Raw genomic sequence first — 25,106 nt, forward strand, 5'->3', positions numbered from 1 at the left:
ATGAGCTCGGGGGCCAGATGGCTAGGATTCAAGTGCTGGCTCTGCCACTGTAGCTATATGATCTTGGACATGTTACCTAGGGTCTCTGTGCCTCAGTTTTGGGATTTCTTATCTGCTAACAAATATAACAATACCCCTAGCACTTTGGGGAAGATTAAATGAGTTTATACCTTAGTAATTAGTCATGGACATGGCACATGGCAAGCCCTCTACACTAAATAATCTTAGCAGTAGCAAGTCACCCTTTAAAAGGGGTTCTTTTATGTAAGTACAGTGTGGAAAATTCACCCACTGCTAACTTCAGGAGAGAGTGCTATGGCAGGGAAGGCAGACGCTCCTGTTTGAGGTAAAAAAAAAAAGAATTATTTGTCCCTCAGACCTCAGAGACATGTACCCAGTAATATATCCACCATCTAACATTAAGGACCAGGGGGTAAAGCTGAGGATAAATATATATATTTACCCAGATAAACTTGACAGGTTCCAAGATATTTTAGTCAGTGAACTAGGAGTTTAAAGAAATTGTGCTTCACACATTAAAAATGTAGCAATGTGCTTACTACACATGACACAAAGATTGTCTGGGGTGTGCTCCATTGCAGACAACTGCTTCAAACAATGATACCTAAATTTCTATAATACAAATGAACGTTTTAATTTGCCTTAGCTAATAAAGTATATTGGCATGTTTTTAAAAAAGAGTTAGCCCTGGCTGCTGTAGCTCAGTGGATTGAACGTGGGCCTGCGAACCAAACTGCGATTCAATTCCCAGCCAGGGTACATGCCTGGGTTGCAGGCCAGTTCCCAGCAGGGGACGCACGAGAGGCGACCGTACATTAATATTTCTCTCCTTCTCTCCTTCACTTCCCCTCTAGAGATAAAGAAATACAATCTTTTTGAAAAAAATGAAAAAAGGATTTAAAAACAAAATTTTTCATCGAAAGTAAATTTTTAAAGAAGACCTACATGTTGTAGATTGGTTAATAAAACAAGAAAATGTATTGCTCTGATACAAGTTTTCATTCTATAAATAAAAACAAGTCTCTTAATTAGCCTCACATTTGAAAGTAACTATAGAGTTCACACCCACCCTCCCCTGTAAATCACAGTTTTGTATTAACTTTCTTTTTTTAATTTTAGAGAAAGAGAGAGATGAAGGAGAGAGAGAAACATCGACTTGCTCTTCCACTTATTCATGCAGGCATCGGTGGATATTTTTGTGTGCCCTCACGGGAAACTCGCAGCCTTGGCTATCGGGACGGGGCTCTAACCGACAGAACTACCCAGCCAGGGTAGCCTTGACAGCGTTCTTTTCCCATAGTTGTCATACTCCTTATTTTCTCTTATGATGTTATATTCTTTTCTCCAGCACTGAACCAAAGGTCCAATTTCCCCTTTAAATTACCCTGGCAAAGGATGCGACGTGAATGCTTATGCACGAATGATATAGATTTCAGGTTAATTAATGGGCATAGGTTCAAATTAATTATAATTTTTTTAATTAAAGAAATCAGGAATTGAAGATAAGACAAATTTACCTTGGCTTTGATTGATCAGACTAAGCCTGTATGCTCACAAGTATGTGAATGATCCCCCATGTGCCTGCACTGCAGGGAGGAGGGTGCCCTTACCAGTCTCCCAGTTGTGACTTAGCCATACAGCTGCTACTTAATACACTTCATGACATGCTCAGAAGTTACTATGGTTCCATGAGAAACACAATGAGCTCAGATTAACCTAAAAGTAGTAGAGAAATAACTAGAAGTTTATGCAAAATTTTATGCTACATATTTTTAAATTAAACATGTTTCATGTTAAGAGAAATAAAATTTCTCTGAAAATTGGTCTCCATCCAATAACCTCAATAAAGCACAGAGCTGTAGCCTCAGTACCTCAGGAGTTATTTATTTATTAAGATTTATGATGGGTTGAGATGATATTTTTGTCCTTTTAATTTCGATAAGGTAAAAATATCATACATTTGTTTTAAACACTACAGTGACCACTTTGAAAATAATAACATATTGGTGAGTTAGTTTTACATAATACTGTTTCTTTCAAATAAGCAAAATAATTTAAGGAAGAAACATGTCCTACAAAAATATTTGCAGATTAACATCTAAAACAAATAGGAGTAATATCTTAATATACATAAACCTTAACTCAGTTCACAGCAAGTGACTCTAATTTATTTTTTATAATAAAGACTTTTATTGTGTTTTTAAAAATTAAATTTATTTCTTGTTTTCATAAAATAAAGTCAAATTAAAAAAACTAATTTGCTTTTGAGATTTCTCAAATATGAGAAAATGCAGGGATGATTTGATTTAATGAACAATACTATAATCTTAATTTAACATAAAAATAAACTGAATTATTGAAGACTTTTCTGTTTAAATTGCAACTTAAATACAATGCATAAAATATTCTCTATTACTTAAATAGATTTTGTTGATTTAATTGTCACATTTAATTCATAGATTCTCTTTTATTAAATCATGCTCACTCAGTACTTATATTCCAAAGCTTACAACTAAATGTATTCTACTTATTATTTGTTCAACTTTATACTTTAAGGATATGTTTATTCAAAATTGTAAGTCAACTTGAAGGTAGAAACTAAAATTAAGGTGTGAGAGCCATCCAGATACTTTGAGTTGCATATTTGCTATCGAAAGAATTTGGGCAGAAATGTTTGTCTATGTGAATAACATAGAAAAATGATTGAGATAGTTGGTTAGTATGCAGATTTGATCTTGTATTTCTGGTAAATATTTATTTTCCACCTAATTGCACTAGGACATTTTCTGACATTAAATAAGAGGATTTACTGAATCATTTAAAAGTGCAGCATGGTAGAAATTCTTTAGTAGAAAAGAGAGCTTCCCTGAGAGATTATAAACATTTATAGTTCACGCATAGACTTCCAAACCAGACACAGACAAGTGTTTTAAATAGTCCTGTACTGATTTTCCATTTTCAGTGTATTCTCTGACAGGCTAATGGAGTCAAGACTAAAGAGGTGCTACAAAATTGACCCTCGGAGTGTTTTCGTTAACATCATTGCAACCATACAGCTTACGTTTGCGGGTTAAAAGCTTCTCTGAATCTTAAACAGAGATAAGGAACAAAGCCAAAAACTTCCAACAATATTCTTTGAATATATTTGTTTTCTGAAAAGATGACAGCATAATTATTATATCTCTCAAAACAATTAGTTTTTCAAGCTGTGTTCAAATTCACAGAGCATGAAGTAAGTTTTGTTTAGTGAATACATATGATAATAATTTTAAAATAGTTTGTTAATTTTTCTGTGAAGTTCTAGAACAATCCTTAAGTATTAGTTACTAAATTTAACCATGTAGAAAAACTTGAAAGCAAATTATGACCTAGAAATATGCGATGATGATATTGACTAAAGTCTCATGAGTTTTTATGTGCTTATCAAAGAACTTTTCTACATTAACATAAAGCAATAAGGTAATTGTTTTAGTCATCATATTACTTTTTAACTGAAATGAAAAGTTCTGTTATGCTTGAAAAAATAATGGAAAAAATGGTTTTCATAAATATGCTAAGGTGTTGACTCCATTTAAATCTCATTATATTTAGGCATCGTCTGTGAGTAAAATACATATACCTTGGTCATTCTTTAACATGATTTTAAAATTAGAAGGAATGGGTGAAGGTGAGGGGGTTAAGAAGCACAAATAGGTAGTTATAAAATAGCCATGGGGATGTAAAGTACAGCATAAGAAATGGAGCAGCCAAAGACCTTATACGCATGACCCATGGACATGAACAATGGTGGGGGGATTGCGTGAAGAAGTGGGAGGGCTGGGCAAAAGGGGTAAAATTGAGACAGCTGTAATAGCATCATCAGTAAAATATAATGTAAAAACATTATAGGCCCATTTTTTAAAATTTTACTATTCTATTTTTTCAAAACATATTCTAAACATTTACATATTTTAACTAATAAAAACAACATGGTAGCATGTGCTAGACATATTTTTAAAAAGACCTAGTAGTAATGGCCAAAGCATATTTCTTGAAGATATTTGAATATTGCAGGTAAAACATATTTTAGCTCACATTATTCATGTAATTTCTCAACTCTGTCTCATTTTACACAATTAGAACTGGCCTTAGACTCTGCTTGGTTTTGTGATGCGACAGATTAATACCATCTAGAAAAATAAATTAATTCTTTATGGTTTGAAAGCATACATCGATGCTCTTACATTCTTATCATTAAAAAAGCAAACATAAATAATAATGTGAACTTTCACTTCACACTTCAAGCATTTGAAATGTTTATTTTAAATACTATTTTTTCGAATAATTAGTCTTTGCCTAATGACTGTCAGTATTCATTGCCTAGTGCTTTACAAAAGTATTTCTTAAAAATAAAGATGATAATTGATATTATTAATACAATTATAAAAATTTAATTATATTATGCAAGGAAATTATAGGGCTTGGCTAGCAATTAAAAAGAATTTAGAGAAGTTTGGGGAGTTCCAAACTTGATGTTAATATACCTTCTTCTAAGAAAATAATCTAAATTAAAAATAATGTGTTTTAATTTTTGTTACTAATGTGTGACATTGGGCTAGGCATGTGTTCTTGCCATTTCCTCTCCTAATTCTCTAATGGCTATTTACAAGGTCACATTCTAAAAACGCTTTTTCCATTTCTAGCCATGTGTCAGGGAACTCAGTACAATTAATAATAGAAGGGAGACAGGAAATCAGCCACAGTTGTTTAAAAGAATCACAAAAATAAGACTTAATTGAAATTTACATTATTTGGAGAAATGTGTGTGTGTGTGGGGGAATGAGCATAAAATCACCAAGGAGTTACTCAGAGAATGAGTTTGTAGCCTACTATTATTAGTGTGCTGGATTATAAGTGATTAAGAACAGGGTTCTCCATTGAAGGACATTTTGCAGAGTGTAATTTCATTTACATAAGGAAATGTATGCAAATTACATCAACCAATATAACTGAACCTGACCCTGATACTTACTTTTGATTAAACAACAAATTTCTGATATCTCTATACCAACAATTTATTAAGTGGACTCTATAGTTTCTTAGTGTCCAGGACAGTCTGTACTATGGAAAGAAGCATTAGGAGATGTTTTATCTCTATATTTTGGTCACATCTATCCTGAAGACTTTTTAAAAATGCCCACTTTATGTTTTTGTTTATTAATTGGTTATACTCATTGGGAAACTTTTGTTACTTTTCTTTATCCACAGTTACCTGACCATCACACACTCCCCTCAAAATATGGCAGATGGACACCGGACAAATTGCAGGAACACATTCTCTTAGCTAAAGACATTTGAAATTAGAGTTGACATAGAAATCTCAACATTTTCTCAACCCCATCTGTTTTTCCCTTTGTAGTCCACCCCTTTCTCCAACACAGCGGAAGCAGTTCAGGCTTAGCAAAAGAGTACTTTAAACACATCTGGCAACAATGAACAATGAAAATTCCATTAGTCCAATATTTAGAGATAAATAGAGGTAAAAGAAATATACGAGGCAAGTATAATAAACCCAAAGCAATTACTTTCCTTTAAATTCTTCATTATGTTCAATTACAGAGCGAGCCTCTGAGACCCCAAAAGTAGTTATTCTTTTACCCCTTTCTTAGAATACTGATTATATGGAAAGTTTAAAGGCACTTCCTGAGGTGAAAAATGTTTTCCAGCTGTTAAAATTCAAGCTTAGCTATTAGTAGAGCTAATTTTGAAAAGCATTGTTCCCTGAATAAGATATTCGTTTACATGTATCACTTTTAATACACTTAGATTTGTATTACTTGCTAAATTTATTTTCTGGACTATCACTATACATGATATTGTCTAATAGTATAATATTTTATCTACATTTTGGGGCAATATACTGTGGTTTCTTTAATGTGAAATCAGTGAGACTATGTTTCCACATCATTTCAATGTCACTGAATTCTATAATAGAAACATGGCCAAACTACATGAGAATACTACTCAGCATAAATATACTTATTTTGAAGAAGGCACTTACCCCCCAGTTCAGCTCCTAAGGCAATTCTTGGTGAAATATTCTTAGGAGGGAATTTGATCTGAGATTCCACAGAAGAGGTTTACCCCCAGGCAAGGTGGGAAAGCGTGGAAGCCTTGCAATGTGATCCTGCAGGCAGGGTGAGGTCCAGTGAGCAGAGCTGGACGATCCTAAAGCAGGAGGTGACACTCTCTGCTGGAGAGAAAGGGTTGCTCTGAGTAGATTAGAAGTGTTGTCACATTGTAAGTGCTCAGCAGCAGAAGGGAAACATCAGAGCTTCCTGTTACATCACTCTGACCCCGCCTGCAGTTAGTGTTAGGTTACTTTCTTTCTCAAATAACATACCTCAGGAAGAGCAGCACTCCTTTCTTATTCTGAGACAGGAGCAAGAAGCAGCCTGATCAGAGATTATGTTCTGTATGAATACATCGTTAGCGGCAAAAACTGGCTGGATTTCACCTTGACTGTTAGAACTTGTCAAACCGAGCTGCCTGTGATTTGAAGGAAATCTGAATGTAATATTCTGGTCAGAATTAAAAGAGTTAGGGGAGTGTGTGTGTGTGTGTGTGTGTGTGTGTGTGTGTGTGTGTTTTGAATTATACTTTAGGACATATCCAAGGAAGTTATTTTCTTCATATATAAATACAAAAAATAATAACTTCATCCATTATAATTAATTCTCTGGGCCAACTCTTATTAAGTTGGAGTTTTGATAATCAGAGTTATTCCATGATCAGTTTTCCACAAAAAATTAAAGCAACTTTATTCTGTAGATTTTAAAACATATTTTGTTTTGTTTTGACACTAATATGTGTGTGTTTTTCATAAACAAAAGCACTGTATGTGTACATGTACATATGTAGAATTATTTTTCACTATATGTGTATTAGGGAAAATAAACTTGAAAGCATATTCATAGATTTAAATAAATTACACATATTTTAAAATTTGACTTGTCATTTATAAAATTAAAAGTATTTTATAATACAACATTTATACCTCAAAATAGCCTTAACAAAAATGCATTTAATTTATACACATGATATTATGAAACAATTTAAAATTTGTAACACACATTTTTTTTAAAAGCTTCACCTCAAAAGATAATTTTATTCATATTTGTTTAACAAATTATCAGGGAAGAAAGTTTTAAATTTGAAATATGCTTGTCTTTTAATAATATGGTAAGTGTGTGAAGATACAACAGTCATTATAATTCCTAAAACCTAAACAATATTAAAAACTGCCTAATTTATCGGAGCATCCATTTTCTTACCTGTATACTAGACAAGATGGCTCAAATAATATCTAAATCACTTACATCTCTAAGACTTTGAATCAACAAACCATGTAACATTTAGAAATAAATAAGATATTGTGATGTTCATTTCATTCTTAGTAAACTTGGGATCAGCAGCACTGAGAAACTGGTAAGTTACTGCAATTCTGAAACAAAATGAGATGCCCACACTCCTTGTAGACAGACCAACAAAGAAAAACAAAGCTACAGAAACTAACGGTATATCAGTTTTTGAAGCACTATGCTCCTGTTAACGTTTTATTACCTGGACCCATGGAATAAACAGTCTTTGACTTTAAGATCAATAGAATCAAAGCCAGTAAAAATATACACATATAAAAGTAGGATACATACTAACCTCTATCAATTATAGTTAATTAAGTTGTAAGAAACTGAGTTATACCTATTTGGTTACTGAGCGATAAGAAGTAATCAATGAGTTACATTGCCAGGTTATTGAATATTGTATTCCCAGTTATGGCTTGGTTTGTTTTGTCTTGGGAGGCTGGTGAGACAGTATTTAATTTTGAGCTATTTCATTCAGCCCCTGAGAAGAAAGTCAGTGATTCAGGTTATTAATGGCTCCATTAAACAGTGGATCTTTCATCAGAATACCAGTGTGAAAAGTCCTGGGTGGAAGAAAGCTTTGCTAAATTCTGCTGTGGGGAGATCACACTTCTCAGGGAAGCACTAAAAACAGAAGCAGAAAGCCCTTGGATTGGACCATGAGACATGAAATTCCAGTCCTGGTTCTGATACTTTACCTTTGACGGAGCATTTTATGTCTTGATGTTCCAGTCTTAAAAATTGGAGCAGAATCAAGTAATAGATTTTAATATCTGAATCATTTCTGTTCATGAATTCTCATCTCCATGATCAGTACAATCTGTTCTAGAAAGGGATCAATATTCAGCTTTGAATTTAAGTTATGGAAAACTTAACTGATTTTATATGTCTAACCCTAGTAAAGTCTAGTGAATGAGAAAAATTATGCTATGAACTCATGTCATAAGACTCAAACTTTAAATGAATGCTCTTTCTCCTCAACTATACATCAAGGGTATATTATCTGGAAAGCTAACAGAAATTACAGTATTTATATTAAAATTATGGATGAGGCATATGGTTATGATTCATGAAGACTTTTGGGCAATTTTTGTCACTAACATCTATAAGCCTGATTTAGAAATAACAGACAAACTGCACCCCACTAATCAGATCCTTAGTGGGGATCCTTAGTGCCCTTTTATAAACTCTGAATGGAGTAAAGGGCATAAGGACTTCCAGCAGCCACGCTGGGTATAAAGGGACAAGTGAAAAGATAAAATGCAAACTCCTCAATCCACAGTAAAACATGACAGCAAATACTTGGAAAAATAAAATAAAACAAAAGAATATGTCAATAATCAATGAGATGATTCTTAGACAACATGGCATTAATTAAGCCTTACGTACTTCATATATACAATCATGTTTTTCCAGAACAGATTGAAGACACTTGAAATCATTTACCAAGTAGCGATTGAGCCTGTATTTTGAGTCAGACATTACATTAGTTGTGTTGGGAGTTTAAGAAATGTGCAGTGTGCCCTGCTATCTAGTTGAAAGTGAATGTGCTATTTTCTATTATTAAAACCAAAGGATTGATTTTTCACTCTAATTGTGCACATAATTTGTCATCTTTAGAGAAATTATAATGTTGCTTTAAAATATTCACTATAAATATGAATTGGAAAAGAGTAGAAAATGCTAAATTTGAAATGAATATTATATTAGTATATCTAGATAAATTTATTTACTACTTCCTATACAGAATGGCTTAGTATTTTAAATGTTTTTCCCCCAAAGAATCATACAACATATCAAAAACAATTAACTAAAAATCTGCCTATTCTGTTCATTGATTCTTAAGTTCCGATGGTTTGATTCTTCCAAGGAACTCATGTTCTCACACATCATCATGAGCTCGACTCCTGTAAAAGGGGTGTGTGTTACCGGATTCAAAGAGCTGACACTGGCAAGTGAGATATGTCATGGACCAATTAAAAATGAATATTTAAGTACAACCAGATTAAAAGGGCTCATTTAAATGAGGCTATGAAATGGACTTCCTCAGGGTAAGCACTCATAATTAGGGTGATCATATGCTCCAGAGTGCTAAGGCCATTCCAGTTCATAGTTCCATGCTCACAATTATCCTGGTTTGGATGAAAAATTACATATGGTCACCCTAGCGATACTTATCCAAGTGGTACATAAATAAGGAGAAAGAGTAATTCATTTGGGTAACTTGAATCTCCTTTCCCAGAATAGTTTAAAATAGTTCTTCCTAGTTCGTGGCTAGTTTTAGTTGGCCTTGATGAAGATTGCCCTGTCATCTCTTGATATGTATTTTTGTGAATTTATTCTGAAATGCTTCTTATTTGCTGAATATCAATCCCAATTGTGACCCAAATGATTTATTTAACGTTGCATGTAAGCATGTTGACCCTAAGTAGCATTTGATTAAATGATTGTGTCTCATATTTTGCTTGAAATTTTAATTTTTAAATTATAAAGAGGCCAAGTAGTATGAACGTTTTCTCAGTACATTTTATTCAGCTATTGTCATACTTACATAACTTTTAAAATTATTTGCAATTGAGATTTTTCTCTTCAATAATTCATTTATGTTTAACATCTATTATATACAGTGAATGTTTTTAAATAAAAAGGAGTGAGGAACGATATATAATAATATATTAAGGCATAATATAACATATTTACCTAAAATTTCTTAACCCCTTCAGGAAAGCATCAAGTCCCTTTTCTAGGTAACATGAGGAGTCAGGCAGCTATGGTCTCATCCTGCCATCTAGTGTTAAACATTCTCAAGTTACAAAAGCTACTCCCTTGACTGAAATCATCATGAAATTCTACTTTTTTGTATCATTAAAACAATATCCCATCAACTAGGGAAGATTCCTAAGAAAACATTTTGATGCACATGATAGCTAGAGTTACATGTGCAGGTACTTACTGTAGACTATACAACTCAAGTATCAGTTTACACATTGTGGAAAAATATATGCTTCATAAAATATTTAGATCCAAAGGCAATCTTAAATTAAATAAATATTAAAAGATAAGTTCAGCCATACAAATTAAAATGACATTTCACCTTTTGCCTTTCAATATATGCTTAAATATTTGAAATGATCTAAATGTAGACAATTCTGAAGCCCCTGAATTGGCTAGGCTAAAGTGACTAACTCCTACATACCTGGTTGGGGATACAAATCAAATCTTCAAAAGCCTATGATGGAGTGAAAGGTGTCTCACACCTGGAAAACAAGGCCCTTACTATATGCAAACGAGAAAAATATTTGTTCTATTGCTGTGTGCTGGAAAAAAAATCAATCATTGGCTATATTCCTGTTCTAACTGAATACAGCTGACATTTTAGAAAGACAACATTCGAGTGTATATTAATTATCTCTAAGATCCATCTCTATAAACATATGTATCATCAGACAGCAAAATCTGTAAACTACAGCCATCCATGGACACATATTAATTGATCATATACCATATGACATACATTTGGATAGATACTGGAATCCAAAGTTTGGAAATAAGGACTTGACTCTTGCTCTCAAGGAATGTACTTTCTACCCCAAAGCAGACATTTAGAAAACTATGCTTATTATTGCTCATGCTGTTCAAATACTCTGATTGCTAAGAAGTAACACACTCAGTGACTGAAAGAGATCAGGACTGAGTAGATAGGAAGGCAGGATGAATGGAGAACCTAGTTCTTACAGAGAAGCATTTTCTCTGAAGGTAATAATTACCATAGGTGCTCCGGAACCTAAAAAGCAAGAGATATAAAGTGTTCCACAGATTAGAAAGAAGTCATTCCATGGTAGAGAGCTTCTCAGAAGCAGAGACTGAGAGAAGGGTTTGGGTGCCTATGATTATTGAGGGAGTGCTCTTTAGATTTTAGAGAAGAGCATGAAGGGAGTGAATGAAGCAGGACTAGGAATACTAAGGAGGTGAGCAAACCATGTGATCTCAGCTAAAATCTGGGCTTGGCCTAATTCTTGGGGGTAAGGGTCTGGAGCGTAAATTGCAAGTCACAGTGGTCCTCCCTTGAGGCAAGGGAATGCACTTGCAGCAGCTCCTTGTTAGTCAGTGGTCGTATGAGCCACTCAGGGAGTGGGGAACATATTTCTAGGGAAAGTATCTACCGACAGCTGAGGACAGTTTGGGGGAGGATGAAGCTGGGAGGTATTAGCAGCCAATTCCCCCAGCAACTAAGAGGTAAGTAAACCAGCTCAAGAAAAAATATGTGGGAGGGGCATCAAAACGGAGGACATCTATAATGCCGACAATAAAAATAAATAAAAACAGTTTACTAAAAGACTGTTAAGAGTAAAGAACATCCTGTCTAAGTGTTGCACCTACGTTGTGCACAGAGTCTGGAGACCCTGTGAGTCCCATGTGAATATATCAGGACTTAGGACGCAGGGCCTGCAGATTATGGTAGGAAATTGTATTTCACTCTACGTGTCATGGTTCATGGAATTTAAGTCAAGTTTTGTCCTTTGTTTGGGTGTGGCTGGGCGTGGTGGAGTGGTAGGCCTGGGGTGAGGGGGCAAATACAGAAACTTTTCCTTGGAAATATCTCTATGTCTTTTAGCAAAGTTATTGGTTGAAATTAAGGTCCACAATGCTATCCATAGGACCTTATATATGGTATTTGTAGATATTCAAAAAACAAAAACACTACAATTGGAGAGTCTCTTTTTGGGGGGGATTCATTATAAGAAAATGTAAAACCATTCCGTTTGGGGTTGTATTAATTAAAATACTTACCACTATACTTTCTTGGTTTCTGTTCTGTTTTAGTGGAAGTTGAGGAAGAAAAACAACACTGTTGATGATTGGAATTTTTCAAGAAATGCTGTTTTAGATGTTTAACTCTGTGAAGATTTTATTTCAACTTTTTAGATGAGGGAACTGAATCTTAGTAAGTTTATACAACTGGAACTCAGTAAAAAAAAAAAGGAACTTAAAACCTAAGTTGTTTGGTTTTTAAATCTGTCCTCCTTCTTTATAACATGATCTGCAAAATATTTGATCTGGCAAACTCCTTCAGATATTTTTAGAGGAAATTATATGGGATATAAGTCAAAGGGCATTAGTTACTGGGGTTTCAGCGAGATACTTCTCATTGAGAGAAAGAAAATAATGCAAACTGGCAAGAGAGGGAAACACAGCACAAGGTTCAGTACTCACATTAAATGGCACCACTGGGTCAGCTCTGTACTGAGATCTATCTTAATCTGGTTTCTATCCGGGTCATACGATATTATTCAGGTTTGAATGATAGTGTACATTTCTAAATACTTAGAAGGATGGCACAAGGAACAAAGATCATTTTTAATTTTAAATTTCTAAGACACAAAAGATATTTAAATATTTTTAACTGAGTTCTATATAATGAACATAGGCTTATTAGAAAAAGAGAACATTCACTGATTTTACCTTTTTGTATTCATGTTAAAATTTCATATTAAAATATTATTAGCATTTCTCAGGCAGTTATTTCAAAAACATTGAAAAATTTTCAAGTTAACAAATATATATAATTGTTATATTTTCCTCAGTTAATCTTATGAATAGAAAAAAACACTTTATATTTATGCTCCTCACTCTTCAATCTGTAAAGTTTCTACTTCGCCAAAGTCGATCTAAAAGTTCCTTCTCGAACTTTCCATGACTGACTTATTTGAATAAGTGTTACAGTTCAAAACGACTGTTTTCTAACATTTTGAAATGTTAAATATTCAACAGATTGTAACGCCAATGACTACCATTTTGTTGAATACTTATGGTGTAGTGGACACCTTGCTAAGTTCTTTATGGGTGTGCTCATCTTTGCCATCACAACAATTTCACAGAGAGAAGATTAGGGATACTGAGGCTAAAGTGAGCTGAAATCCAAGTTCATTTGAAGCCAAATCCAGTGTTATTTATTATTGTATTTTGTTTGATGTTTTATTTTTCTTTCACAATTCTTAAAAACATTCCATTGTGTCGGACAGTTTATGGACTGCCAGTAGAGACAAGAAAAACTCTGTGCTGGATATTAGAGATTTTCTCGGTAAGTTACCTGGAAGGTGGGGGTGTTTAGTGTGTGTGTATGTGTGTAGTTTGTAAAGGAGAAAAGTAAAAGGAATAGGCAGAGTTCATTAAAATTTTCCTAACATACACTTAGCTTTAACATTTTAAACAATTTATCATTGAACAGTGGCAGATATTTTGAGTTAAAAAATTGTAATCGTTTATTTCTTTGTCTCTGGAAAAGCCATTTCTTGGCGAGATGGATCACTTAGGTAGCTCACAGCTGTTCGCATTTTGAAACTCTGTGCAAATTTCCCTAGAGTGATTTACAAATTTTGCGGAACATTCTGTTTAGAGTGGGGAATATTTTTAAAAGAAGGAAGACTATCGGAAAGTCAAAATTCTTGCATTCTGATTCCAAAAATTTACTAAGGGGAAGGAAGTAGCAGCTTCCTCTGGCTTTTAACTCCACAGCACCTGCAGTTTAAAAAAGAGAGTTCCTTAAATTGGAATCACACCCTCTGTGAAAATACAGATTAAATATGAATAAAGACCCTGAAGACACTCAGGTTTATAAATGACTTAGCTGATGTTATCGCATAGTGAGAGAACAACAAATCATCAGTAATGCTGATAAAAATGGATTTATTATGGCTACCTAGGATTTACTTAAAACTTATTAGAACAAACTGTAGGTTGAAATAAAAAAACTGGTACTAGAAATAATTTATTCTTCACTACATTTTGCTAGCTCTTTCAAGAAGGATTTTAAAAGAGAATAAATACTTCAAAAATATTTCAAAACTTTCCATGAACTTTAAATGCCTAGATGACAGTGTAAATTGGAAGCAGATGTGTCATTTTCTTTAGAATTCATGTAATATTGACAGGAAGAAAGGCAATCAGAAAACGTTGTTCTAATCGTATATAACCCCCAAATGCTAAGTCATTTAGAATTTCTCAGAGTGAGTGCGTCCCCACGTAAAGTAGTAACTTGGATGCTTATCATAAAATCTCTTGATGTGTGAGGATCAAGCAGGCACTAAAAAACGAAATCTGTTACAGGTGTCGATTTGTATATGGCAAATTGCATCAAGGTAGGCTATTTTTGAAGAAATATAGCAGACCACCGAAAATGACCATATTATGCTAGAAGAATACAGTTATTACTAGTGAGGAGCCTACCTAGCCAATGTTGATTTTTTATTTTTAATAACATAAATTTTTACATATTTTATCTTACTGTTGGTGTTGGATGCATTTAGCTAGAAAGCATTAAATATTTTATATTTATTTCAATTAATTTTTTAGCAAAGCGCTATAGGAACATAAGTGAAAGATCAATTAGCATTAAAGGCTTAATAAGCTGTTCCATTTTTGCCACTAAGAAGTACAATTCCATCCTTATTTCCACTTCCCTGTTGTGTGTGACTTATTCCCCCACATTCTTCCTTGTCCTTCATGAATTTCCTCTTCATCACTAGTGTTTGAAGTTCTTTGTCTATGTGGGTAGAGGGGGTGTTGAATGGCTTTGCTTTTGTTGGAAACGATTCATTATTTCAATAGAGAAAATCTATGTCATTTATTCTGTAAAATACCCCTCCCCTCTATTTTATCTCTTCTATTCTTTTCTGGAAACTCTGTAACTTTAAGGATTGGCTCCTTAATTGATATTTTAATTTTCTCATTTTTTTCTATCCCATTTTTTCTATGACTTTTCCTTTCAATAGCTTAGAGATTTTCTTCACTTTCCTTCTAGTTATTGATTTTAAATAAACGTTTCTTGTTTTTAACATTTTTCCCCTTTATTAATAATACTCACCCTGAGGATATTTTTATTGATTTGAGAAAGAGAGAGAGAGAGAGACACTTTGATATGAGGAGAAATATCAATTGGTTGCCTCCTATATGTTCCCTGACTAGGGATGAAACATGCAACCTTTTTATTATAGGAGACGGTGCTCCAACCAACTGAGCCGCCTGGCCAGGGACATTTTTTTTCCCTTTATAATCTAGAATTTTTGTTGTCTTTTCTCTGCATATACTAATTATAAGGGTTACAGTAAATAGAAAAATACATTTTATATCTCTCAGTAATATAATATTTAAATTTTCTTTATGGAGTTTTTCTCTGAAAGTTTTTTTATGCATCTTTTGTGTAATTTACTGTGAGGTATGTTAGGATTTTTGTTCTCTTGTAGCTAGCACATATTTTTTGTAATTTTTCTACTTGGTATACAGTAATGCTGTTGATTCATATGTTAAAATTGCACATAGCAATGTTGCTGAACTCCAATATTACCTTTAATTGTTATTTTATATTCTCTTGGATTTCCAATTTATGACAAGCATATAAAAATATCTCCAATGCAAGATTTGTACCTAATTTCTACTTCTTATCTTTTTGTGCTGTCTGTAAATTTATGACGGCCTGGATATGTTGAATAATAATAGTAGTAGAAAGCATCTTGGCCTTATTCCTGGATTTAATGGGAATGTTTTTAAATATTATGTGTTTAGCAGATTAAGGAAGATCTCTCTCATTTTCAAAGTTTTTATCCATGGAACAAGAGTTAAAATTAATCAACTGGTTTTTCTTTATCCATTGAAAATAATAATTTGACTCATACTTTTCAGATTTTTAACGTTTTATTACATTAAATAATAATGAAATTTGAACTATCTTTACATTTCTCAATAAATTATCAGTATTAGAATATTACAGTATTTTGATTTTTTCTTTTGCCTCATATTCCAGTTTGGCTCAGGTACTAATTCTGTCTTTTTTTTAAAATTGAAATTTTCCTCATCAAGGATTTTTGAGTTAGTTTAAAGAATTTTAAAAGGATTTTTAAAAGGATTTTTAAAATATATTTATTTTTAGAGAGGGGGGAAGGGAGGAAAAGAGGGAGAGAAACATCGATGATATGTGGTTGCCTTTCATGCACCCCCTACTGGGGACCTGGCTGGCAACCTAGGTATGTGCTGTGAATGGGAATCAAACTGGAGACCTTTTGATTCTCAGGGTGGCACTCAATCCACTGAGCCATACCAGCCAGGGCTTGAGTAAGTTTAAAAAATATTTCTCTTAGCTACTCACATGTTTTATGTCCCCTCAAACTTTGTGCCTGGAGCAAGGGCCTCACTCTTGCCCTGGTCCTGCCCACTATACCACAACTGTCAGTCAGTGCTTATCCCAGCCAGACAGCTGGGAGTGGGACTGTGAATCAAGCCTGCTCCATCAGTCTAAATATCATGTTTAGTTCGAGTCTGGTGGATGGACATTTGGGTCAAAGACAGTGAGGCCAGGAGTTTTTTTTTTTAATTAATAATTTATTTTTTAAAGCAGATATAGATTTATTGTAAAACTGAACAGAAGGTTAGGCGTTTTCCCACATATCCTCTAGCATGACATGTATACATAACCTCCCCCATTATTAACATCTCCACTAGAGTGCTACATGTGTTATAATTGTAAACCTACATTGACATACCACTACACCCCGAAGTCCATAGTTTTTACATGAGGGTCACTCTTGGTGTTGTACATTCCGTGGGTTCAAACAAAAGTGCAGAGGCATGCACACACCACTGTGTTGTCACACAGAACAGTTCTACTGCCCCAAACTCTTCTGTGCTCCACCTATGCATCCTCCCGCCCGGATGCTTGGCAGTCGCTGTCTCTATTACTGTCTCCACAGTTGCCTTGTCCAGAATGTCATATAATTGGAATCATATGCTACATACAAAGCCTTTCCTGATCAGTCCCTTTCACTTTGTAATGTGCATTGAGTTTTTCCCATGTTTTTTCATGGCTTGGTAGTTCATTTCTTTTTGGCATTAAATAGTATCTCATTGTCTGGATATATCACAATGTATGTAGCCATTGACACATGAAAGCACTAAAGGACGTTTTAGTTGCTTCCAAATTTTGGCAATGATGAATAAAGTTGCTAAAAGTCTGTGTCAGGTTTTTGTGTGGACATAAACTTTCAACTCCTTTAGGTGGATATGAAGGAGTGTGCTTGCTGGGTGGATTATTAGGATATGTTTTAGTTTTGTAGGAGTCTGCCAAATTGTCTCCTAAAGTGGCTAGACTACTTTGCATTCCCACCAGCAATGTATTTAATGTGAGCTGCCCTTGTTCCACATCTTTGCCAGCATTTAGTTGTATCAGCGCACCTAATTTTGACGTTTTTAATGGGTGCAGTGGCTTGTGGTTGGTTTAGTTTGCATTTCCTTGATGACAGATGATCTGTCACATCTTTTCATGTGCTTGTTTGCCACCTGTATTGTCTTCTTTGATGAGGTGGTTCTTAAGGACTTGGCCAATTTCTAAGAGTTGTTTTCTTACTGTTGACTTTTAAGAGTTCTGTATATGTTTTGTCTATTAGTCCTGTGTTAGATATGTATTTGCAAATATTTTCTCCCTCTCTGTGGCTATATTCTAATCTCTTGGTGATGTCTTTTACAGAGCAAAAACTTTTAATTTAATGAAGTCTATCTGGTCAATTATTTCCTTCACGGATATAATTGAGGCTTGGACTTCAAGAGATTGAAGGTAAGAGAGTACCTCTTTGAGTTAAGAGAGTCCAAACTTTTCAAGAAAATGTTTCTCTGAAAGGATGTGGGCCTTCAATTCAGAAAGTATCTTGAAACTTTGTGAAATTAGAAAATAAAAGCAAAAATGTTCGACAGCAGAATCGGGGTAAAGATAAATTGAGTTTTGATGATAGTATGAAGCCCTGAATCTATCCATACTTAAGTCAAATACCTCCGGCCTTTCCATTTTTGTGATTAAATATATTTGTTTTGTTTTAGACTATTTGGGTAAGAATTATTTTCATCTGTGAGCAAACTGATGAAATCATATTCATTGTTCTAATGCTCTATTTATGTACTGTGTCCTATGATTAAAGGCGTACAAACACCTCCCTTCTCCCTTCCCCTCAAAAAGTGAATTACCAGGTATCACTGCTCTCTTTAAAAGTTGTCTGAATAATTCTAGCCAAGATACCAACTGTGTGTTTAGAGTAGTTCACAGATTGGATGTGAGGGACTGATAAGATCAAGGGTTCCTGCTCTGCACAGCAGAATGTGGGGAAAGCCATTAAGGTCAGTCCAAGATAAAGCCCTTGAAAAGAATTGAAAGTCGAAAGTTGAAAAAAGTAAATTCAAATTATAATTTCATGTAAACCAGACAAAAGCAGAAATGACTGATAAAAAATCCAAAAAGTTCCCTAAGTAGGGAAACTGTAGTATTGTTTTCTTCTTTTTTCTGGTATAGAAATGCCCACGTCAGTAGTCAGGTTGGAAGTCATTTATATAACGTATACTTCTATGATATATATATTTAAATATATATGTCATATTTATAAAATTATATGTTTATAGAATTACATAGTGGAGTAAATGTAGAATATGTGGACTGTAATGCATAGTATGCTAATTTGTGTCGCAAATATGAAACATAACATAGAGATGCACATTTGTAATTAAAAGGGAATTATTAGGAAATTCAAATTAAAGGAGGTAAAAGTTGATCAGATCTGAGGGACACTTTTTATCTTTGTCTTTGGACATTTTACCTTTGTGATAACTGAAGAACACTGCATTATTTTTGAGCTATGAGAAACTTCATGAATACAGCAATCATATTTTATTATTCAAAATAGTATATATTTTTTCTTATAGTGTAAAATACACAATCATTTGAACAGCTTTTAGAAATGACTTTTTAAAATTTTAAACAGATAAAATGGGCCCTGGCAGGCGTAGCTCAGTGGATTGAGTGCGGGCCTGGGAACCACATGATCGCGGTTCAATTCCCAGTCAGGGCACATGCCTGGGTTGCAGGCCAGTTCCCAGCAGGGGACTCAACGAGAGGTAACCATACATTGATATTTCTCTCCTTCTCTCCTTCCCTTCCCGTCTAAAGATAAATAAATAAAATCTTTAAAAAATAAATAAATAAAATAAAAAATAAAAAGCCAGTATATAAAAAAATAAACAGATAAAGTATGTAAAAATGGGTGCATGCTATATAATGTAATCCTTTATATTTAGATGCATTAGATTTGCAAAACAAAACAAGACAGTACTACCAGGGGGGTTTGTTTAAAAGCACAGTAAAAATAATATCTGCATGCATTAAACACTGAAGCCATCTTGATATAAACTTCTTTTTAAAGGTTTTATTTATTTATTTTTAGAGAGAGGGGAAGGGAAGGAGAGAGGGAAGCATACATGTGTGATTGCCTCTCATATGCCCACAACTGGGGACCTGGTCCACAACCCAGGCATGTGCCCTGACTGGGAATGGAACTGGTGACCCTTTGGTTCACAGGCCCACACTCAGTCCACTGAGCTACACCAACCAGGGCTTGATATAAGTTTTATCTGACTAAATAATGAAGTCTTGAATGTTTATTAGAGAAAACAATTAGTTGATTTGTAACCAAACTAAAGAGGGACTCAGCTACCTGCTGCCATCAAAAGGCAAACTCTGGAGGCAGAGGCTGGTGAGAACAGAAAGGGTTTTTATTCAAATGCACAGGGAACTGGAAGGAAGGGGCACTCTCAGTCATCAGGCTCATCTTGTCCATAACACACAGACAAAACCCCACCATCCCCCGAAAAAAAAGAAGGCAGTGCCCAGAGTTCCTGCTCCATTTTAAAGTACCATCCTTTGAGGGATTTTGAGGAACAAGTATGAAAGACACAGGGATGAGGACTGGGGGGGGGGGAATGGGAGGGAGGGGGGAGACGGGACGGGGGGTGGGATGGGAGAAATAGATTAAAAAAATGTACTTGAAAAGTAACTAAATAAAATTTATTTAAAAAAATAATAAAGTACCATCCTTTGGAGCCCAAGGCAGCTAAGTGGTCATCCAGGTAGCTTAGTCTATTCCCAGCTGCTGTACAGCTTCAGGCCCCCTCCTGGAGTCTGTGTGTGGTGCTGGCACCACCATTGGTAATGCGGCTTCTAGCAGCAAGAACCCTTTGCACCTGGGTGGCGGAGCTGGCAAAGGCACTGGCGAGTGCTCCACTAGGTCAGAGAGAGAGAGACTTCTTCCTAGAGGCCATGGCCACACAACTACAGTCACGTGGCCCTACACGACTACAGTCACGTGGCCCATGGAGAGGGCAGGCCATAACCAAGAGAGTTTCCTTTGTTTTCCTGGGTTTATATTAGTTTCAGGTATGAAATGGACCAGGTGCTTCCTCATAATAACCAGTTAAGTTCCCAGACTTTTGCCTGCTCTGGCAAGGTCTGCCCCTTGACCAATCTCTATTTTTCCACAGGCTAGACTGACAGGTCTCTTTGGTCCAACACCTCTCCCTGTTGGCATTCTGACCTCTGTGGCCCATGTGCCTGCCTTCCCTGGTACCACACCCAATCAGGTACTGGCAGTGGGTAAGAGGGCTCTTTTCCTATTCAATTATCTTGCTAGCCTTGCATGTTCTCAGTGCAAAACTTCCTTGAGATTCAACATCTTTGTCATGGCCCCAGGTAGTTTGTGAAGTTATTGTCTGGCCACTCGCCATGCCCTCAGTGCCTTGATTAGGAGCACGGCTAAGTGTGGAAGTGGATCCAGCTGCATCTCCTGGGTAGCCCCTCCTTTTCCTGACCTTAGTCCGGCCAGCATCTTTTGGTATCAAATTCACTAATGTGCTGTTTATATGTCCTTGGTGGCAACTTGCTGCTTGACCGAAGGAGACTTTACCCTTTATTCGAAGCTATTACTATCCATGTATAAATGACAACAGAACAGAGTTTACAAAGGATTTTGATTTCCAAAATTCTCCAATTCTCATTTTAAGTCAGTTACTTATGTGCTGGATATTTAAATTAAGGATTTAAAATTTGTCTTAGGTGAACAAATTAATACTATTTTGTAATGATGTAAGTTTTATGCTATGGGATGAAAATGATTTGTAAATGCAAGCTAGGACTTTTCATATTGTCTTGAAACATCAGCTGGATTTTATAGTTTACATCAGCTGCACCCTGACTTCAGATGAATGATCTAGAGAATAGCAGATGTTTCAATAGGAAATCAGCATGCATAAGCTGGGTAATTAAAGATATAGTCAGTGAATAGTGAATGCCATTTAACTAAATTGAAGAAGGTAATTCATATCTTGAAATTAAATCATGGGGAGTAGGGTGGGATTAAGTGCCAAAAAGTGAGTCCTTGAAGGATTTTGAGTAGTGGAGTAATATACTGAATTAATTCATAGGAATTATCAATACTGAAGTGAAGAATGCAGTGGAGGTAAGAAAAAAAAAAACAACCCTGAGAGTTGGATGGACTTTATGAAAAAGGAAGCAATGGTGATTCGGGATTGATTAGATGTAGCATATGAGAGAAAATATGAAGTAAAAATTGGGTTCAATCTTTCAAGCCTGATGAACAGCAAGAATAATGGTACTATTGCTAGAGAGTGGTCACAAAGCTAAACTAAATGGTTGAAGTGATTAGTTGTTTCTAGATGGCAAGTTCAAATGTAAGTGTGAAGTGTGAGGTGAACAGTACAGAAACTGAAATGTCTAAGAGGCTGTTGAGACACCAGATGGTGTGCTGCTCAGAGACACCGTCAGAGGAGAAAAAGTGCAGATCTGGAATCAGTGAATTAACTCCAGGGAAATGCTAAAGCGCTGAGAATGAACAGTGTGTGAATTTTTGGTAGAACCTTTCTGATAATTTTCTTTTCCTCTTCTATAGAAATAACATGATTTTTTTTACAAGTAAGAATTACTGTAGCATGCACAAATCTTAATGATGAATGGATGGGTTTAAGGAGGTTTAAGTACTTTCGGTAAGAAAAAATTTTATTAAACAATTAAATTAGGGAGTACATAAGCAGACTTGCCTTTAGTTTGCCATTAAAAACTTTTCTAGGAACTTTCTTATCATGATCTATGTTTAACACATAATTTATTCAACCACCTTTATTGATATAAAAGGTCATTAGTGGGCAAACAGTTAAATCAGACAGAATCAGGCTGGCACATGACAGAATTGACTCTTCTTTGTTGAAACATGGTTTGGCTCAAGGTCCACTGGTGTAGTGGTTAATATACAGGGAGAAGTATGTCTAGGAAGGGCAGCACCTAATAGAATTCTGCTGTTATCAGGTCTTTCCAAACGCACAAGTGAGGAGTCTTTATCAGAGGAAGGTGCTTGTCACCATTTTAAATGTTAAAATCCCAAAGTGCTTGTTTTTTAATGGGGCTGTATCTCTTACTCTGAGCATGGGCTATACAGGAGATCATCCTCATGTATATTATATACATGTCTCTGAGCAAAACAAATAAGTAACATTATATTATGAAATAGATGATGATGAAAAAAACACAACAGATTGATTTGATGTGGCCAGCAGTCTGATAATTTGTAGTTAAATGGTAAATAGAAAGGGACGAAGAGAATAAATAAATTCATAGTAGTCAGTTAATAAATTACAGCCTTAGGATAAACAATTTGACTTAGACTAGAAAAGGAATGGTGATGAAAATGTATTAATAACAGGTAATATATGCATAAGAAATTCATGAAAATATTAATTAAACAGAATTTTTAAAAATAGAAATCATAATGAAAAGCTTCATCTATAATGTTTAGATGTTGTAATGATACCCTATTTCCACTGACTGCTTCTTTCTTTTTCTTTTAACTTTAATTAATCTTCCTTTTGACATTCTTTTGACGAAACCTACAAAAGGAAAAGAAACAAATTTATGCATGATAAAAGGATTTATTATGTTACTTTTTCTAAAATGTCCTCATTATCTTTTAATATTTCACATAACAAATGTGACTAGTTTAAAATTTTATATATCTTTGTATAGGACAACCTATTTCTAAGGAAGTCAGTTTGCATATATAAAAGTTAGGTAGAATGAATGAACATGTTTATCTTTATTATTTACTTTCAGTTAGATGTTCATGATCATTTCATTAAAAACATAAAGATGTGGCTGTGTATGACTGGTGGAATATAGATTATTTTATTTACATAATTAACATTATTCTATAAATGTGTAATTTTTATATTCAGGAGAAAATATTTAACTTTGTGCATTATAGAAAGCTTAAATATATTAGTATAATCCTTTAAAATGAAAATTTAGTATGTAAATATTAAAAGAATAAAATTATTTTTAAATTAATTATTTTTCTATGAAGATACATTAAAAGAAATAGCAGGTAATATTCAGCAATATTATCTTAATGTAGTTGAAAAGGGAACATTTATTAGATAAATTATAACACTTTGTTTCTTATAAATAGAGCTACTTTTATATTTTTCATAGATTAAAATACATTTATCATTTCAATAAAATTGTTTTCTTAAACATTAGTGAATTAATGTGAAGAATGTCTTCTCTACCTTTTCTGCAAGCCCTCAGACATGATCTTTTGGAAGTAAAATTGTTTTCATTCCCTCCACATCCACTGTAATTAAATGGGAGACACGTCCCAGTAACTGAATTGTAGTAGAATCTTCTCTCATTTGCTTTACACAATCCTCTGTCCGCTGGGGTCAGACACCAGTAGGGGCTGTGATAGCCTATGAACATGAAGAAAACATAGTGAGGCATTATACGATAGTTCATCTGAGACTCTCATATTATTGTTTATAGATGAGTGCTGTGGCATTTTAACCTAAATAAATAAAAGCAGTACTTAGTAAAAGTCATGTATTTCAATTCCACAAAAATGCTTAACCAATCTCTATGTGTCTCCTAGACTGAGAACTCTAATAAATGAAAAAGCAGATACATTTGCTGAGGGAAACAACTATGGGTACTGTTTATACACACACACATACACACACACACACACACAAACAAAAAACTAGTACATAGCAAAAGCAATAACTATTAAACAATTTAACTTTTGATGGTTTGTTAACAATATACCCTAAAAAAACTATGAATATTTACATATCATTTGTTCATGAATCAACTTTTAAAAAGTCCTGATGAACAGCATCCTTATTTGTTGTCTGATGTAACTGAAGCTGAGGGAGAGTTTCTTCACTTGACTCACACGCTTTTGAATGATGTAATATAATCACGATTTGAAGTATAGGAATTCAAGTGTAAAAAGCTCTAAGCTTCAGAGAAGGAGCACAGAAGGAATGGTTTGGCTTAATAAGGAAGTTTTCTCATAAATTGAGACATCAGTTCTGGATGAGTTACACACTTTTGCAAAGGGAAGTGCACAGCCGAAGCCAGTAAGGTAAGACCCTTGCATGTTAAAACCAGACAGACAGACTGGTCTGGCAGTGGGATTAGACACTCTCAAAAACAGAAGATAAAGATGCAACGAGGGTAACTCATTTCCTTAAGGCAAAGCAGAGAAATCGATTTGGCCCAATGGTAGCATTTACCTTGTTTGGGAATTTCTATCAGTAAGAGGAAATTGCTGCTCCTTAGCAGCAGGGCCGAACTGCTTGATATTACTCATGAACCAACATTGGTGTTGTCGGACAGTGAGACATCAGTGTAAGAAGACTTCGGTGGCTTTGCCAAAGGGTGAGATGAGGGACAACAAATGCAGACCAATATTCAATATTGGCAGGAGATAGAACTTTGAGGAATCCCATAGCCAAGGAGGACAAATAGGA

General features: G+C 34.6%; 2 protein-coding genes across 6 annotated transcripts in view; both read right to left on the bottom strand.

Moving 5' to 3' along the window:
* CALCRL (calcitonin receptor like receptor) overlaps positions 1–6,293 on the bottom strand; it is an 88,756-nt gene extending 82,463 nt beyond the window's left edge. For all 5 annotated transcript variants that reach the window (XM_037162955.2, XM_037162950.2, XM_037162953.2 and 2 more), the window contains exon 1: positions 6,062–6,293. The gene's annotated coding sequence lies outside the window, so the exon portion shown is untranslated. The remainder of the gene's footprint in view (positions 1–6,061) is intronic.
* Positions 6,294–22,404: 16,111 nt separating this feature from the next.
* TFPI (tissue factor pathway inhibitor) overlaps positions 22,405–25,106 on the bottom strand; it is a 50,219-nt gene continuing 47,517 nt past the window's right edge. Inside the window, exons 7-8 of the mRNA XM_037162999.2 lie at positions 23,865–24,044; positions 22,405–23,186 (exon numbers count right to left, since the gene is read on the bottom strand). Of these exons, the coding sequence (XP_037018894.2) occupies positions 23,092–23,186; positions 23,865–24,044 (275 nt within the window). The 3' untranslated portion in view covers positions 22,405–23,091. The remainder of the gene's footprint in view (positions 23,187–23,864; positions 24,045–25,106) is intronic.

The sequence above is a fragment of the Artibeus jamaicensis genome, unplaced genomic scaffold (genome assembly GCF_021234435.1).
Source record: "Artibeus jamaicensis isolate MK-2021 breed Jamaican fruit bat unplaced genomic scaffold, CSHL_Jam_final contig_391, whole genome shotgun sequence".
Classification (NCBI taxonomy): domain Eukaryota; kingdom Metazoa; phylum Chordata; class Mammalia; order Chiroptera; family Phyllostomidae; genus Artibeus; species Artibeus jamaicensis.